This window comes from Nothoprocta perdicaria, unplaced genomic scaffold (genome assembly GCF_003342845.1).
Source record: "Nothoprocta perdicaria isolate Ctin4 unplaced genomic scaffold, notPer1 scaffold_266, whole genome shotgun sequence".
Classification (NCBI taxonomy): Eukaryota; Metazoa; Chordata; class Aves; order Tinamiformes; family Tinamidae; genus Nothoprocta; species Nothoprocta perdicaria.
This window is the reverse complement of record NW_020455495.1, coordinates 824,433-843,784: the sequence shown is the minus strand read 5'-3', so window position 1 is coordinate 843,784 and position 19,352 is coordinate 824,433. Positions and strand designations below refer to the sequence as shown.

The following is a 19,352-nucleotide window of genomic DNA, read 5'->3' as shown; positions in this document are numbered from 1 at the left end:
TAATGAGGGTAAACTTGTTATATATTTGGCTCATACAATAATCCTGCTCCACAGAGCCAATTCTGCTGAAAAATACATAGGCCTAACTCCAAATTCCAGGTTATTTTGGGATAACAAGACTATTTATGAGTTGAGTGCCCTTCACTGCCATTTTTCTGCTGGTTCCTTCAGACTATTAACCTGAAATTAGTGGCAGATGACAGGTTTATATCAAGATCAGGAACCACCTTACTTGATTTATTAAAAACTTGAAAGTAGATGCCACATAAAAAGTATGATGCACACATACTAATAGATACCAGTACAAAAATGACATATATTTACTTGCTCTATTTCATTTACTTGGGTCTGAGGCAGAATTATGTTTATTATTAGAAGCTGTTTTCATTTACTGAGGTTTAGGAATCGGGTTCCAAATCTGCAGAGATCTTCAAGCGGCCAAAAAATGAGTATTTGCTCTGCCACGTTGCTTTTTGCTTACAGACAAAACCCCTTTTTTTCACAAACATTTTTTTCTCTGCAGGATGTRTATTTGATAGTCCGGACAAAGACAACCTTGAAAACACAGTCATCTGACTCACTTAGGAAAAACTAAATGCTGCTGACACCTCAATTATCCATTAAACATCAGCTGCAGACCAGTGAGATGGATACTGATGGAAAACCAGTGGAATAAAGACATCCTGAGAGGAAACACACTGAACAGCTGAGAGAAATGTACATTTTAGAAGCTTTGTATCTGATTAAAATAAATATTTAATTTAAAACCCAATAATTCATGCTAGTAATATGTCTTCCAGCCAGCCATCTCCAAGTGAAGTGCAGTTAACATTCATTGCTACTTCAAATGTAACAGAAATGATAAAATATGTATTTAYGTGGTTATTTGGAGAATTACAACACTTGGCTCTGGAGCATTAAACTCAAAAATGAGAAAATTCTTCATTGATAGGTAGTTATTTCAGATTTCTCAATACAAACCTCCTTCACTAAGTTCTGGCTTAAAGACATAGCTTCAATTAGTGAGGGCAGAGCTGGCCCTTCATCTTTAATTCTTTCCATTGTTTCCCTTTTGGCAACCAGAATTACTTCAACATAACAATGACCTGAATATCCGTAAGGAATTACAACAGTTATTTAAAGATGCTTCAGATTTATTCTCATTCTGTCAATTTACAKATATTTTCAACATAATAAAAATTTAACACAGAGCTAAAATTCTGCTCTATCCACAGTTACATTTCTTTCCACAGGTATAAAGGAAAATTTTGAAAATATCCATTACCTTGTTCCACTCGCTTATGATTCTCAAAAAAACAGAATACTCTTTTCCCAACTTTAAAGGAGCATTATAAAAATTTCCGTAGTAATGTCTGTCTCCAAGTGTGATTGACATGTTATCAGCAACATCTTTGCCTTGAAATTCAGCTGCCACATATCCCTCAGTGTCAGTGGTGTTGCTGAAGAAAGTTGCAGCAGCAAATGAATCACAAATAAAAGTGTTCTGCAAACCCAGGGGAAGCACAATCACCTGATAGAAACTAGAGTAAAACGAAAAGGTAAACTTTAGCCCTCAGTTTAAGGCACTAAGCATCATACTTTCACTATATTTCCACTTTCTTTTTTCTTCCTTACACTCTTAACTGTTTTTAATCATCAATGATGTCCAATATGAACTTTTCTTATAGAAGAATATTTCCCTCAGAGTGTTCAACAACATTTTGTACAAAGAGTAAGACATGCACAATTTAGACTGGTTCCACTTATCACATGCACATTGATTTTAAATGTTATTGCATCTTAACTTGAGCATGAAATCCAATTTCTATAGGATTCCCACCGCTCTCATCTGATGTATTGACATCTGATCATTGACAAAACAGAACTAATGATTGGCCTCTAAAAACTATTGCTCAGAATTTCCTAGAAGGAAGTCTTTTTCTGTTTAAAGGAGAGGATCCGTTTTCTAAAAAAATTATTAGATTTTTCCTCATACCTTTTAAAACAAAGTTTAGCCTATGATACTCTATTACAGAAGAGTATTTCTCAGAGCTTTTRTATCAGCAATTTCCTCGTATATTACTAGCTTTTAAGTATTTCTGCTTTAGTGAGTTGCAATCACCATTTCCCTCTTTTCACAAGAAGTATTTACTATGATGTAAATCTTATCTCTTCCCCAAAAATATGTATTTTGGCAGTAATACAATAACATGAACACAGTACTTTAGAATATGCAGAAAACAAAAACAGGTTTTGTTATTAATTTCCTCTGTCTCCTATAAAATAATTCTGTTGGATGCACAAATTCACTGGAAAATAAAAATTACAGGGGTAGAACTGCTCGTGCACACACTAATAAACATCTACTGTGACTTCACTGTGGCTAGAGGTAAAAAACAACAAAAACTCAGAACGATTAAGGACAGATTTTTGGTCCAGAAAGTGGGTAAGAGTCTGTAGCCAAATAGTATCCCACTAAGGGAAGCAGAACTGTGAGTCATAGCTCAGTTTTATCCCACTGCTAATAAAAAAATAACCTAACCCAAACAAAAAGCTCCTATATATAAAAAGCATAAATCTGCAGAATATTTTTTGAAAGGGTAAAGAATGTTCAGAGACAAACCTGATGGGGCCATTCTGATCATCTGCTTTCCGGAGTCGGAGCAAGGGCACGGAACCTTTAGCTGTAACAAACTCTACATCTGGGAATGGAGGATCTAAAAGGTTAAAACAAATACGACAACTTCAGAGAGGCTTTAGAAATATTTCAAGAATTAAGATTCCTTTATTTTTTTCTTTTTTTCCCCAAACATCCGCTATTGACAGAGCCTCAAACCCCAAAGGCTTAAGTCTGTATTTAATGTAGGGAACCTGATTTAAAATAAAAGAAAAACAACAAACAAAGAAAAATCACAGGGCAAACATGAACGTGACGTCATGCCAACCCCAATTCAGATCCTTTGCTACATTTGCTACCTGGGAAAAATGAAAATACCCATAAATTATGATAGACTGTAGAGAAATTAGACAGGAAAGATTTGTGGGAAGAAGCAATACTCTTTATTAGAGTAATCAAAATGGTTGGAGGAAGATGAACCACTGGGCACAAGGCCAACGGCAAGAAATAAAATGAATAAATGAGAATTTATTAGGGCTCAAAACACTTTTAACATGGAACTTCCCTACGTATTGCTCGTAGTCAGGCAGTAATATCCAGTCTCTTAAATGGGATTGGACTTGGTGACAGACCCCTTACTTGTTGCAGTGGCAATGTTACGCTATGGTAATGTCAAATACCTCCATTTCCAACACCTCCAAGTAAAACTGAAAGAGCCTCAGTGTGTCCAGCTGAGAAGGCAGCCTGAAGGAACGAGCACAAGTATTTACAGGTATTACAACTATTTACTGAACTAGGCTTGCTGAACTGGTCTACCAAGCTGCTGCTGGTGTGTGTGACCAGAGCACCTGATGCAGTGCTCCTACATTGGAAATGAAGGTTTCAGAAGAGTGTTAGAAAGAATAACCAAAGTCATAGAAAAAAACCACAAAAAATAAAAACCAATGCAGATTTGCCAAAGTCACACCAGACAAATCCTTGCTGAGATGCATGGATTTTTCAAACAGTAGAAACTGAGTGGCTGAGTTACATGCAGACACACGGAAAATCTTTTGTTCAGCAGCAGAACATCAGCATTGGTAGAAAAACAGCAAAGTGGGTAAAGAGCTGGTAAGCAGAGAGCTAGCAATATACAACATGTTGGAAGCAGGAATACTGGGCTGCAAGGAGGTTATTAGAGGARTTCCTCCAAGATTAAACAAAATCAGTGCTAAACCAATTTCATGACACAAATGCCCGGTGTGTACAGATGAGTAACTGATAAAAAGCGCTTATAAAAGGCATAACAGACAGACTTCAGTAATGGAACAGTACCAACACAACTGCAGAAATTCTAGGTTCAACCATTTCACTATTGGCTAAGTTTTCAACAAAGATGAGTCGACCCAGTGCACGGCATGACTACAAGAAATATCCAGAGAAGGAAGCAAGGCTGATCCTCGCAGTCTGCCAAAACGAAACCTGAGAGCCTGTATGATCACAGTTTAAAATAAATTTGAGTAGGTAACACCATTGAGGGAAAGGAACAGCTTAAGCATAACATATACAGTATAAAGATAACAGGAAAATATACTCTATCTTGCCTGCGTAATAATCCTCCTTAAGAGAACCTCCTGAAAGTGCACTGAGCCAGATGAATTCTTCTGATAGCTTAACTTCAAAAAAAAACTACCAGCAGAGAAAATCAGCATGGAAATGTTCCAGATTTAAAAAAGAACAAGATTTGCATCCAGCAAAGCCACAATGATCTACAGTAGCTTTTTACCTATGAGAAGACAGGGCAAAAATGACTTAAAATAGAATTTCAAGATACAATGAAGCTTTCAGTGTGGCTGCAAGCAAGCATAGGAATTTACCTATTTACCTATTAATAGGAATTTAAGAATGGTCTTTACCAAATGAAGGTCTGCTCAATCATTTTAGAAATACAAATAGCTGAATATTTATAGACTATATTTCTAACTAATGTGGTTAGCCTGAAGAGCATGTGACAGTCAACCTGTTCATCTTCTGCACCTTTCAAATTTAAGCAAATGTAACTTGAGCCATGAAAACTTCCTCTAAATTCCAGGTTCCTCTTCACACACTTTGCCAGTGGGCACCCAGATAGCAAAATGCATTCCACCAGGGTACACTTAAGTGGTACCTCTCTCACATCTTTGTTTCCTTTGGCATCCAGGACCATCAGGAGATGCTTTGTTTCCCTTGGGAGTCTTCCAATTCCCAAGGAGAATGTAAGAATTTCTTCTGAAATCTCAACCAGAATGTGTACAGGATGCAATGGCTTTGCATTATTTTTCAGGCTAGCAGTGCAAGAGGACATTTTATTTCTAAAATTTTACAGAAATTATGCAAAAATGAAAGTAAACCCCACCATCATCCCTAAAAAGTAAGCTGAAGGAAGTAAAATCTGCAAAGCATATTTGCTTTTCAAGATTGGAGTCTATTGCAGTTTTTAATTGCTGGCAAGAAATACAAATATTGAAAAACATTAAGCACATGTAAAATTCCCTGCCTGTTTTACTAAGCGTAAACAAATCACAACAACACAAACCAATAATAATAATGATAATGATAATAAATGAAAGGACTGTAATCAGGCCCTCTGAAGGAGTTCTTCCATATGCAACATAGACCAACAGGTTTTTTTGTTGTTGTTGTTTTTGTTTTTGTTTTAAATCTGCTATTAGGTTATCAGAATGTCCAAATTTAAAGATTTACACTGAAAAAAAAAAAACAGTACTAACACCTAGAACTCAGTGTAGGGCAGGAGGAATGATCCTGGCAGAGGAAGGATCCTCACCATTGGGTCTGTGGGAAGAATCACAAAATATTCAAGGTTGGAAGGGACCTCTGGAGCTCATCCAGTCCAACCCCTGCTCCAGCAGGGACACCCAGAGCACGGGGCACAGGGCGGCATCCAGGTGGGTTTGGAGACCTCCAGAGAAGGAGACTCCACAGCCTCCCTGGGCAGCCTGTGCCAGGGCTCTGTCACCCTCACAGTGAAGAAGTTCCTCCTCACCTGGAGATGGAACTTCCCGTGTTTCAACTTGTACCCATCGCCCCTTGTCCTATCCCTGGCCAGCAAAGAAGGCCCCATCCTGTGACCCATGCCGGGGCCATCAGACAGCAGCCTTTGGTAAAGGTTCCTCCAACACCGTCAGAACAGATGGACAGCAGCAGCAGCTCCGTCAAACACCGCACTGAGCTAATTCCACCTTCAGCACTGCCCAGCACAGCAGCACCAGGTTGCTACAGCCTGGACGTTCCACTGGAAGGCTCATTTCCTACAATAGGAATCGACACGCTAAGTCTCCTGCAGAGCACAAGGCCAGGCGACAGGAAAGCAGCATATGCCGGGAAGTGCCTGGCATTGCCAAAAACACAGGAAAACCGCACAAGAACATTTTGGAGCAAAACCCTGCCTGCTGTTTTACTGTAATTTTTCTCCTTTTAAAAGTCTAGCACATGGGAAGCAGTCCATTATTTGTTCTTATGAAATCATTTCTTAATGGAAATGTTTTTTTTCCCCTCTAATCCTGGAAATGTATTTTTCGCTCCTTGTTTTACAGACCTGATTTTTGCAGATGCTGTTTACTAGTGCTGTCCAAGCACCACACAGGCCAACTGCCACAAAWTGAGGAATATCAGCACTTTCATGACATTCCCTACTAGAAACAACAAAATATTTAATGCTTTCCTGTCATCTGACCTTACTCATGGCTCTGAAGACTCTGGAACAATACTGTTATCTATTTACCTTTTTGTCCCAAAAAACATCATGAAGTCCCAAAACAGATGGTAACTCTTCCCAAGATCAAGGAATTCAAATTAAAGATTCCTCCTAAAGCCAAACTCAAAACGAAAACAACTCTTTGCCGAAATAATGCCACCAGTATRATCTTAATTTCTTGTACAGTGTCTTTTTTCTACTTTATTTTMTTTTTTAAATGAAACAGTCCTATGTGAGGACTTTACATTCCAGCGTCTTTTTAACTGAACCTTAAAATAAGGAAGTCATAAAATATACAAAAGAGACATGCAGAAGTACTAAAACAGCATTTTTTTATAGGTATTATTTAGCTACTGGAATTCTAGTTAACATGTAAATCAGTGGCTGTACAGAATTACCTGAATCACTTACGTCAAGAGTTTTGCAAACAGAAGGATGGAGGTGATTGGAATGAACATGATGTTGCAGATATTTATGAAAAAAAAATTGCCATGGCAAAGTAACTGCAAAATAGTTACTTCTATCCAGAATAGTAGAAAAATAACTTAAAAACTTAATGAACTTAAATATAATGTATTTAAACAGATGTTGCATAAATGCAAAGTGCATGTACAAATGTTTGGAAATGTCGGAAATGTTTACAGGATCGGCAGCTTATTTCCCCCACACAGACAAACAATTTCTATTTGTTTTAATAGCACAAGCTTTAATCATGCTCCTTTCCAGAAATTTCTCCTTGCTGCACACCATAATGGATTGTCTCTGTTGGCCAAGAAGGCCAAGGGGCTCCTGGCCGCATCAGGAGGATGTTGGCAGCAGGTCAAGGGAGGGGATCCTGCCCCTCTGCTCAGCTCTGGGGAGGCCAAACCTGGAGCATTGGGGGCAGCTCTGGGCTCCCCAGGACAAGAGGGACGTGGAGCTTCTAGAGAGASTCCAGTGGAGAGCGACAAAGATGATTAAGGGACTGGAGCTTCTCTCGTATGAGGAGAGACTGAGTGAKTTGGGCCTGTTTAGCTTGGAGAAGAGAAGGCTGAGAGGGGATCTGATTAACATGYATAAGTTCATGAGGGAGAATGTAGGGAGGAAGGGGCCAAGCTCTTCTCATTGGTGGCCTGTGACAGGACAAGAGGAAATGGGTAGAAGTTGAAACACAGGCAGTTCCATCTCCACGTGAGGAGGAACTTCTTCACTGTGAGGGTGACAGAGCCCTGGCACAGGCTGCCCAGGGAGGCTGTGGAGTCTCCTGCTCTGGAGATCTTGAAAAGCTGCCCGGACGCCACCCTGTGCCCCGTGCTCTGGGTGTCCCTGCTGGAGCAGGAAGGCTGGACTAGATRATCTCTAGAGGTCCCTTCCAACCTTGAATATTCTGTGATTCTGTGACTGTTTCATGATGCTGGCACCAAGAGCTCCTCTCTTCTCTTTTACAGAGCATGTCTCAAATCTATAYGCTTTGACTGTTACTCCATTATAACTGAAGTTTAATCGCCTCCTTTTTTTCTCAATATTCACTTGTGAATGTCACTCAAAAGAATATTCTACSTCGTTTAATTAATGAGCTTGAAGCCTATTTCCCCTTTTTTGGCCCTGAACACTCTCTGCTGAATGAGGTAAAGGAATTGGGTTATTTGCATGGCTACATTTCCTAAGAAGGGAGCATGTTAATCCCATAACTGGAGCTACAGCACACTATAAATAGCAACAAACACCAGTAAGTGAGATGATAGACTGAGACTTTAAAATACCAGTCAGAATTCTGAACGAGGAATCTGAATCACATGAGAAAGGCTTGCTTTTAGAAACCAATGATTTTTGATGAAATGAGTGAGAATCAGCTGTTTCCAAAGCCTTCAAGTCAAGTACTAAGAACTATTTGTTGTGCTTGAAAATTACCCCTGCCTTTCGTGTGCCTTCACCTGCAGAAAGTGGCCAGACTGTCCTAAATGAGTTCTGCATTGCTCTGGTTGCCGAGTATCTCCTGCCCTTTCCTTCTGCCTCATCTTGACGTTTGAAGACAGAGCTGCTCTGCAAACACTTGTAAATGTACTTCATGGACTGCACAAAGAGACTGTTCTAGCAATATTCAACCACATTATTTTCCTGTTAAAAAAATTGCTAGTTTGTCACCAGAACTTGCAAGTGCGCCTATTCTGCACAGTATGGCATCAATCCGWTTATTTATCTGCTGTATCACTTTTATCTTTCAAAAACTCTTTCTGAACATTATTTAAGATCATTCTTTCTCTGTTGGTTTTGTTTTTCAGACACTTGACAGCAGTTATAAAGCTCAGTCTTCTTAAATTCATACACAAAAACGAATAATGAAATAAACAGCAATAACTTGTCTGAGGATACTTTCATGAACCCCCACAAGAGGAAAGAACAGCAGAGCAATATGTAACTGGAGTAACCCTCATGGAAATAATGAATGAGAAAGTACACCCACAAGACACCCTCCTTCCGCCTGGAAACAGACACAAACTCTCCTCCTGCTTAAAAGACAATCTTGCTATCATCTTTTTATATCTACAATATAAAAAATGCCTAACTATCTTTCCTAATTGACTCTGTTTCCTATCTAGAGTAGCCAGGTGCTGAGAGCTTGTCTAAAATAAGCTAAGAAGACATAAAAGGCTGTGTGAGAAGTCTGTTATTGGAAATATGAAAGGAACAGAATTTCAATGATCCACAAAGCACTTGGTAGACTATATTTACCATCCACAAGATGAAAGGCAAAAACAACTACATGTTCAGCATTGAACTATTTTTAAAGTATGTTACTTGCTAGGAGAGAAGCAGGCTTCTGGGTCCAAACCTTGGGCTTTTCCCTCATAAACAGTGTGGGTATATGAATCCTCCCACTCAGGATATTTATTCTAGCGGTGGCTTTCTTAACATGCATTTACAAAACTTCCTTTTAGAAGTAAGACTTACACTAGCACTTACATGTAGTTTATTCTGCAACATTCTTAAAAGTTTGCACAGATGGCCATCCCTGTTAGGAAATTAAGTCTATTTGGTAGCATCCATTCAACCGCCTGGGGCATGTCTCTTCATCCATTCAACCGCCTGGGACATGTCTCTTCACGGCATTTGAAACTCCACACTTAAGACTGTTGTGAGGGATATGTTGAAGTCAAGGACATTTGACACTTTACAGAATATGGATTAATTCCCAGCTGGGCAAACATACAGACTGAACGTGTATTTGTGAAGAAATGCCACATTGTATTTTACACAATAAATGTTTATTTGTATAAATTAGCAGCAGAACATCTCTGTCAGTCTCAGCTTCCCTGAAGCCACCAAGTTTTCAGCTTATCTTGCATTTATGCAGTACCTCTAGGCCAGAAAATCAACAAAACCAGAAGCTACTTTTCAGCCTTAAGCTGGAAGACAAATTGAGGCCATTCCACCCACCACTGAATCACACCCATCTGGTTTAAAGCACTAAGTATTGCAAATAAGTGGACAGAGAAAGAGAAAATCACAGACCTACTCTAAAGTTAAAATAATTAGTATATAAATTAATGCAACTTACCAAGCAGAAGGAATAGAAGTCAAACAGACATTGTCTGGCAAAAACTATTTTAAACATTTCCCTTTTCATATTAGAACAGCTGAAATAACTAGAAAATGTTAATATCTAGTTTAGATTTTTTGCGTCTGATGCGCTTTTCACCCTGATGTCTGATGGCTTTTTCATTTTCCCTACACTTCAAACACAAAAAGACCTACTTTTTCATTTTGGCTCTCATTATAAAAGCATAATAACGAGTGTATGTGTCACAAGCTTTAGAGGAAGATTCGTAAAGATATAGCTATATCCTCTTTTTATTGCTCATTGAAGGGACTGTGTACACAGTTTTATAATGCTGTGAATAATTTTATAATACTGCAGTGACAGCTATAAATCTATGGTGACAAAAACATTTTCATTTGCACCAGAAGCCAAATGGWCGGTATAGTAGGTGCTTCTTTCAAAATAGAATGACCTGATTTTTATGCCAAGACCTTTCCTGACACCACACACATATTAAGCAGTAACTTAGCTGGTGGGGAACATGCCAGCTACCATGTCATGAATGCCCCTTTACACACACCTGCTGCTAAATCCCTGTCTAGAGTCCTTTGAACCAGTGATGTGGTGCAGTCCTGCAGGTCCTAGGACATTTGGGAGGATGACAAGGTACASGGGTACACTGTGGTCACTCTGAGTACAAAATTACCTCCATCACACATTAGTTCTACAAGGCTCATGATCATGGCATTACTTTCCAGTGACAGCTAGGAAATTTCTGAGAATGAATTACCAAATCACTACTATAACTGGGTAAAAAGCAATCCAGTTCATTGTGTACCCTGAACAGCACAACCAGAAAACAGAAGAGATACTCCGTCTTTTATGAGGCTTAAAGTCTTTGCTTTATTAAAACTCCTGTATTATTAATTCTTAGAAGCACCACAAATTCTAATGCCCTTATGCATTCTTCTTCAAGAGCAGTCAGAAGAGGATTGGTTCCACCTAGCGACTGAATGCAGTAAGATGTACTCAGAGAGCTGGGAAGGATTTTTCATGTCAAATGCTTGTTAACAAAAACATGGAGAATTGATATAGGCAGCAAGACCCACTTTCATCTTGCAAAAAGAAACTGATGAAGAAAGTGTAGCAATACAGGGACAGCACAAAACTGTTCCAAACAAAAGCTAGTTAAAAATAATGGGTGACCTTTATCGTAGCATTTTGGTGTGGTAAAAACATTCTGCAAAATAACCAATCTCCTTAGAGTGACATTTTTGCTAAAATGCCTTTAACATTTTGCACTCTGCCAATTGGTGTGGGTGCTGCCTGAGGTACTTCTAAGGTTTTGTCTGASAGATCCTCACAGACTTGGTGGTATCTTCTGTCCTCAATACTCRTATGAGGCATTATGATCTCCACAGTGGAGAGATGTGATACTAAGAATATAAATAACTCATTCTCTAGCAGCGCAGGGATTTGAACCCAACTCTCTCACATACCAACCTCATGTGTTACTCACCCATCTATGTTTTTCCTCACTGTGCCAGAACAACACTTTGAAACTTACGGAACACACTGAGTCCCTCACCCTTTCTCTCCAGCTCTGACAGGAGGGTTGTTAACAGTACGAGACCTCTAAAAATGAGCAGTTACAAGAGCATGGAATGAGCTTTTTGAAAGACTGCATTACAACACAGAGATGAGCAGTGCTATTCCATCTGTGCTGGAGCAAGGGGGTTGGACTACATGATCTCTAGAGGTCCCTTCCAAACTCAACCATTCTGTGATTCTGTGATCTCAATTTCTTGTACCCAAYGGGTCATTTTATAAATATATAAAACAAATGGCAGGACCTACCTGCAATCTGTGTTGTCATGGAAACCAGCAGTGAAAAATTCAAAGCTACCATGGAAATATTAACAGAGTAGTTTGTGCCTGGCTGCAAATCAAAACAAACTTCTGGATCCCGCTTATATGTGATAAGGCTGAAAGTCATTTCATGAAAAAACTCCTTCTGGTACCAACGTCGGCCTTGCACATGAAACTGTAAATAAACAAAAAAAAATCATTGCATGGACACTGCAATGTTTTACAATATTTTAATATATCACTTACATACRTTTATGCCATATAGCAAATGAGAAGGAAGAGAAGAAACACACATCATTGTACACAGAACATTAAGTATACAACCATTCTTATTCAAATATTTCCTAAATTTGACATGAAGCGCAGTCCCTTTTGCTTATCAGYTCTGACACTGCTCTAATTCTTTGCTTCTCCTCCTCCTAGTCTATCCTCTTTTCTATGAGGAACATAATTCCCATGAGTCTTGCTTGCATGGCAATAACACGTTCAGCACAGTGTGTCCTCACTGTGCAAAGCAATGAGACACAAAGGTGGACTCACATGCAAACATCTGTGGCTTGATCTTGAGGGTGAAATCAAGATATTTCTTGATATTTCATCTATGGCTTGACCTCGAGGGTCAAATCAAGATATTTCATTTCAGTAAAAATTCAGAAATTTCAAGCTATGTCAAAATGTGTTCTGAACACCAAGAATCTCCCAAAATCTGCCTACAGAAAGCCAAGGTTCTAGACAAAATTACAGATATGTGTTTTTTTGTTTTGTTTGGATTTGTGTGCARTTATTTTTACTGTTCATGTCCTACAGTATCATAAAGTCATTTATTTAACATTAAGACCTCTCCAGATCATTTTCTTGTTAATAAAAACTAAAATGCTTGCTATATTTAAATCACCTTTTAAGTGGATCCCAGGTCTTTGTGTAACCGTGAGCACCTCTGAGCACAGGGAGATCAGAGACAACAGCAGGTGCTTGGCGTCCTGGCAGGGACTGCTSCTGTACAAATGTGCTACTGGGATAGAGGAGATGGAAGCTATGCCACAGGGCAGAACAGACTCACTTTATGGGATGTGAACAAACCTTTTTGGCACCTGGGAATGAGCCAGCTGAAGGTACACATAATAAAGGCAAAAGACAGAGTTAACATAGATATAAAGCACCCAAGAGGCAGAGGCTACAAAAAGAGCATGGTGATTTACTCCTTTTTCAAAACGTGCTATGCAAGTTTACTCCATTTTTTTCTTTTTATTAAAGATGTTATTGGTATGAGGAATATAGTTGACAACAGGTTTGCTCACATACCTGATTGAAATAGAAAGGCAAAAGAGTCACAGATTCAAAACATGTATTATCACTTACTGAATATCTGTCTTCCATAGCAGCTCCCCTGACATTTCTCTGCCATTTCAAGCAGGTGTCATTAAAAATTAATACATTGTTGAAAGCTTCCTTTACTGCAGAGATAATAAAAAATTGAACAACTCACTACAAAAAAATCCACCTTCTTTAACATAATACAATGTAAGCAGCTCAAAAACAAGATTTTATTTTCATACTCTTCCAAGTAGGAGATAGAACCTCATTCCATTCTGAGCACACCATTTACTGTAATTTACCGTGACAGTAAATAAAGCATAAACAGCTTTCACCCAGGAATGGCTTTCCTGTTTGGGAAATCAAGAAAGGATTTATTCGTCCCAGATTTAGGGATGCAAGGACAGGAAGATCTAAAAGTTTGGTCCTCCTGATGGCAATGAAGCTATTACAGAACCACTTGTAGCAGCAAATTCATTTGAGGATAAATACACTTAAGTATCTCTGCTCACAGAGAAGGTATGTCTGTTCTCTGAAACCACGGAAAAGCTCTAAAACACTGTTCACCACTGCCCAAGAGGGACAGTATCTGCAGTGCCAAGAAACACAGCTGGCAACAGCCAGCAGTCCCATGGGCAGGGAACTGACTAGGGAAAGGCATGGAAAACATCGAGCACCGTGCCATGAATGAAGATCCTGCATCTATCCAGGAGTGCCACCGCACCAATCCTGCCTTGCTTAAAAGACAATGCCTGAAAAATGAATATACCAATCCTTTCCAAAGGGCAGTTGTCACCACAGCGCTAAGTTCAGTCGTCTGCAGCGAGCAGGGAAAAAATCATCTTTCTTACAGAAAAGCAGGGATGATGATGGTGGTTTTATTTGAGAAGTGAGAATAAAAGATGGGATAGTCTTGGAAACAGCTTTTTATGTGGTCTGCTAAACTCCAAACGATAAACCAAGGTCACATCTTTTCTATATCACAGAGAATGCAAAACACAACTTACCTTTTGTTTGAACTGCTACTGTATCTGAGACGGTGATGTTTGCAGAAGAGATAGTAGTAATATTCACCAGATAGGTAGTGCCAGAGCCGAGTTCTAAGCAGACCTCTGGATTGTCTTCTCTTGTAGTGATGTTAAGTGTCATAACCTCTGAGAAGGTCTTCTCATCCCACCTTTGGCCCAGTATGTGAAACTGCCCAGGGATTAACAAAAACAATTCTGTGGCTCTACACAATTCAGAAAGCAATTAAGTTTTGAGTATTAGTGCTAATTCTAGAATTACAGTTGTTTTGGAATACGGCAGGATTCAAAAAAAAAAAAAAAGTTTGGGTCTATTGCTATATCAGGATGGCTTAATAAAGCAAATTCTTAATTTTTTATGTCTGTTAAGAAGATTATTACTGCTTTGTATATTGCACAGTAAATAATGGGGACCCTAAAACATCTCAAATATAAGCTAGCAGTAAACACACTTTCTCTTGTTTACAGCATACAGATGCAGATGGCACCAGCTTGCTACTTTCTGAGGTTTTTTTTTCTACTTTTCTCCCTGTGCTCAGTAGAAGCAGCAACAAGACAGACTGAAATCCAACAGGTAAAGTTTACCTAATCACCTAATCGAGCTCAAAGCAGATCACACTGCGCAATGCACCTTAGCCCATGTACTTTTCCTTCAGCTTTAACCGTTTTGAAGTGCCCTGCTGAGACCTAAACTCAGGCACAAGCAAATGCACAGAGCACATTGTGCAATGGACAGAGCAAAGTTTGCCAGAAGCCACTGGAAACCATGGAAAAAAAAACTGAACTGCTAGCATAATTTGGAAATTCTTTTGTTTTCCATCTAAGTGGTGCTTAATAACAGCACTCAAATTAACAACGCACCAGTTTACAATGCATAAGTAAGACAGGTTATTTCCTTAAATTAACACCCAACCTTATAATGTGTTTACCATACTGGCTTTCCACCTCTAGAAGTTGTTATTTGCATGTTTGGGCATGCTCAGAAAAGGCAAACATTCTTGGGATGCTGTCCTTGCCAAAACATAGGAATTATTGACTATTACTTAGTTATTTAGATAACTAAGCAATTTGTTTCTGAATTTTTATTTATTTTTGTCTCAGAGTATGTATCTTTTAACATTCTTCCTTATGCTTACAGGTGGCAGAAGAAATAATTACAAAAGTTGCCTTCAATTTCCAGGAAATAAAGTTACTAAGTATTTAAACATAAGATGATCGAATGTCTTGTGAAAGGCACAATATTTTCTTTTATCTTTTATTTCATGCCCACTATCTGCACATGATTTGCCATTCACTTGAAATAATTACATCAGAGATGGGGACAGAGCACAAGTCGTTGCCTTTCTATGTCAAAGTCACCTCTCTTCAACGTAATTTAATGTAATTCAAATACAAGCTTTTTTCCTAGTTTCAGGCAGACATTTAAATGCTTTATTGCAGTGGGACACCAACAGCTGTTAAGCCCTTCAACAGATCCTAGGGAAAGGATGTGTTTCCTTCCTCTCTCACACAGCTACATGGAGGGTTTTAGGTAGTTCACTGGAAAGAAAAAGCCAAGAAGTAATGTTGCCAACAAACCCCAAAATACTTCTGCATTGCTGACTTGCCACAATTAACCAAGACCAGGCTTCTCCCACAGTTAGTTAAGTATCACATCACTTACTGTGTATATTTTCTGAGCACCAGATCTTCCTGTTTTCCTCTGCCACTTCACACAGGTTTCATTGAATATGGACAAGTTACTGAGCAATTCTTCTTCTACGAGCAGAGAGATTAACATAGAAGATCATCATTATTTCTTGGGTAAATGTTATGAAGTTTGGAGCAATGTTTTATTTCTCCTTTCCTCTAAATATTTCCTTCACAAAAGACAAAACAAAGCATGCAAAAATAAGGTAGAAACATTTTACCTAACTGCATATGCTCTTAAAACCAATATACAAGAGCAAGTGAAGCTAAAACTTCTGAGTTTATGACTGCCCAAATTCTTAAACACAGAACTGACATTACATAACTATCACAAAAAAATGAAAACAAAATACTTTGCTAGACTTGGATTTTAAAGTATTAAAATTTTAATTCTAATGGCTTTACAGATGTTGAAGATGATAAAACACCATTACAGTCTCCTGACACTAAAACAACAAGCTCATTCACTCCATCATGTATAAGCCACTACATGACAGAAACACTTCAATATATTGAAGCACACACATATCAGCACTTCATCTTGCACAAGAACCTATAGCACGTACTCTACTAAAGATTAAATCCTTCCATATTGCTTGACCATCCATATGTCATAGCCCCTGAGAAAATAGATTTTGCTCTGCTTTGGACATTCCTCCTGTCACAGTATTTTAAACCTCTGCCTTATGGAGTGTCTCCGAATGGCAGCTCAAAGTCTCTCATTTTAATCACACCACAAAAAAACTAAGAGCAAGAAAAATGCCCCAATTCCACTATTTTCACCCATTCTAGAGCCTCCTTACACTTTGGTGCCAGCATCTAGATGCCATGAGACCCAGTRCTCCACAAAGTCTTCAAATTGACTTCTGAGTAGCTCAATCAATCTATTGCACATTACATTGTTGACAAAAAAGTCAAGGTGGATTGTGCAAAACACCTGCCTATAAGAAAAGAGATGCTTCCAGAAAAAAAAAAAAAAAAGCACCTTGGAACACAACACATTGCATCAAAGTCCTCTAAGAAAACTTCTGCGCTAGATGGGAACAGAGCTTTTCTGAAGCTAAATGGATGTTTTGTTCGTTATTTTTCTGGGCTTGCTTTTTAACTTTTAAGCTTTTGTCAATATTTTATGAATATTAATTTATAAACATCATCAGATATAAATATTATGTCTTATAAATGCATTAAATAACACAATCACAGTAAAAAAAACTTTTTAGAGAAGATACAATATCAAAAGAATGAAACCCACGAATCAATGGTGAGTGCAGCTGTAACAATTAGGCACAAAGCCTTTAGCATACCTATATTAACTTACAAAATATTTAAAAGCTGATTCATGCTGCAGAGAAAACACAGTCAGGAAGATCAGCTCCTTGTTTCCTGGAATAATATCCCTCTAAAACAACTCCTCTAAAACAATTTTCCTGACAATTGACCATGCAAATTAATCACAGACTACACTTGATCTTAGCCAAAAGGCTGAGAAGCCATTAATGCTATAGAAATTAGCGTTATAGAAAGGGTAGGTTCTTATTTCCATTATTCATTGTTTTCTTCACAATAATGCCCAGAAGTTCAACAGYGATAAGATCTCTGTGCCAATATAAAGCAGAAGAATAAATTCATTTGTTGTAATTTTTAAATCAAAACTTATTTTTATTAATAGAATGGATGGCAAAAATGAATCATTAGAGCACAGCCAGGGGGAAAACATTTGCATATGCATGAGATCTGAATTAAAATGCATAGCAAGAAACTGCACAACAAGAAAATCAGACGCATGAAAAGATTTGCTTAAAAAGGAGGGGTGGGGGGAAGAAATAAAGAGCCAGAGGATTTAATAAAACAGAGCCAATGTTCCGGCAAGAAAACAAATCTTGGACAGCACCCAAACTGGACAGGGGGAAACAAAACTGGGGGTCATTTTTCCCTTGGTAATTCTGCCTGTCTCTTCTGTCACACTAACKTGGCACACCAAGCCCACCAGACCTTCACCAAATGCCCACAGAATTGCAGCAGGAACAAAGTTTTCACCCTAAGTAGTTAGGAGTGAAGGACATAGGAATGAAATTAGCAACCAGCCCACCTCAAAACACCACTCAACACCACAGAAATGTCCTGGGCTACAGCAAGGGACTGATTTCTGGTTTTTATTAAGAGCTTTCATTCAGACTCCCAAACAATACAGGAACGCTCCAATTTCCCCGAAATTCAGCACTGAGARTTACAACTTGTGATGATCGGAGAAGGCCACTGGATGCCGGTGTTGCTCCACCAAGCTCTGAAGAAGGCTCCATGTCACCCTCTCAGTCTCCTTCCCATCCCATGGGAAAAGGTCCCAAGAATGGGATGGTAACTGGTAGGGACTAGAGCAGCAGGGGGAAAAGGATCCGGAAGAGTCAAATACAGAAAGGCAATTTGGGATAGGATAGGGGAAAAAAGGCATGTCTGCCATTCACCTGAGCTGTTGAGAGAAATATCTTTTATCCATGAAGTGTTTTTGAACTTAATAACACTTCCACACACACAAACAGTATTTCCAAAAGGAGACACTAACAGCTCCAATGTTCTGCAAGCCTCCAAAGGATCATCCACACACTCTGATTCACTCAGAGCCCTCTTCCCAGCCCTGCGAGCAACCCAGGAGGCAGGAGAACCACAGGCACAGGCAGTGGTGTATCTTCCGCATTTATATCCCTCAGGGCAGCATGGGGAGCTTTTAAGTGTGCTTTCGCATCTGAGCAACATTCCTGCTCCTCATCCATCTAACACTGCATATTTCATGAGRTCTTTGCTGCCTATCCCAAACTTTACGTGGAGGAAGCAGAGCTTGCATGGAAGAAGAGCAGAGCAGGAAGGAACAGGCAGACAGCTAGTGGTTTGCCAGGTATTTGGGACTAAATATGTCACCAGGATACAACTAGGAGCAGTGTAATTCCAGTACGGGACTGGACTGACAGAAAAGTGAGAGATGCAGCTGTGGCTCTATTTACAAAGGAAATCGTACGCACTAATCATGTGCACACGCAACAGACTCTATGAGAGGAGACAGGAGTAGAAATTCTCATGATCTTCTCCTTATCTGAAAGAGGTTTCTGAGGTTACAGACTGATAGTCGCCCCTGGGAATTACCATGGTTGGCTTGCAATACCTGCTCATAGCACAAACTCCACCTATGTTTTTCCAAGTAATTAAAGAAATTATCAGATTGCTAGACGTCCGTATTTAACATATCAAATTAGCCCTTTACRAGAGCCTAGGCTGATGAGACCCTTTTCAGCAACAGCTGTAATTACCCTAGTTGCTTGATAGGGTTCTCTCTCCTCCAAAATTATACATTTCCAGTCAATGCCCACAGATCTGAGTAACACCTTCTCTAACAAGCTCAGGACTGTTGACACAAATTACTTATATCTGGAGATTAAAATTCATTGGAGAGGGAGAGATTTTTTCCGCACTTTTTCACATTTTAAGTGTGATTATTTCCTCTTACGCAGTTTTAAAGTGCATAGTCTGCTGTGCTTTCTCTGCACTGACTCCTCAAGCTAGTATTCTTTCCTCTGTCTCTTCTCAAATCTCTGA

General features: G+C 39.0%; 1 protein-coding gene and 1 non-coding gene across 2 annotated transcripts in view; both read right to left on the bottom strand.

Moving 5' to 3' along the window:
• Nucleotides 1–19,352, bottom strand: part of SUSD1 (sushi domain containing 1) — a gene marked incomplete at its 5' end in the record, with an annotated part of 41,524 nt that overhangs the window by 8,310 nt on the left and 13,862 nt on the right. The window contains 6 exons of the mRNA XM_026040781.1: nucleotides 1,286–1,541; nucleotides 2,624–2,717; nucleotides 11,728–11,914; nucleotides 13,099–13,193; nucleotides 14,061–14,250; nucleotides 15,742–15,836. Of these exons, the coding sequence (XP_025896566.1) occupies nucleotides 1,286–1,541; nucleotides 2,624–2,717; nucleotides 11,728–11,914; nucleotides 13,099–13,193; nucleotides 14,061–14,250; nucleotides 15,742–15,836 (917 nt within the window). The remainder of the gene's footprint in view (nucleotides 1–1,285; nucleotides 1,542–2,623; nucleotides 2,718–11,727; nucleotides 11,915–13,098; nucleotides 13,194–14,060; nucleotides 14,251–15,741; nucleotides 15,837–19,352) is intronic.
• LOC112948544 lies at nucleotides 17,091–17,261 on the bottom strand. Its single transcript, XR_003249645.1, has one exon. It is a non-coding gene; the product is annotated as a U2 spliceosomal RNA (small nuclear RNA).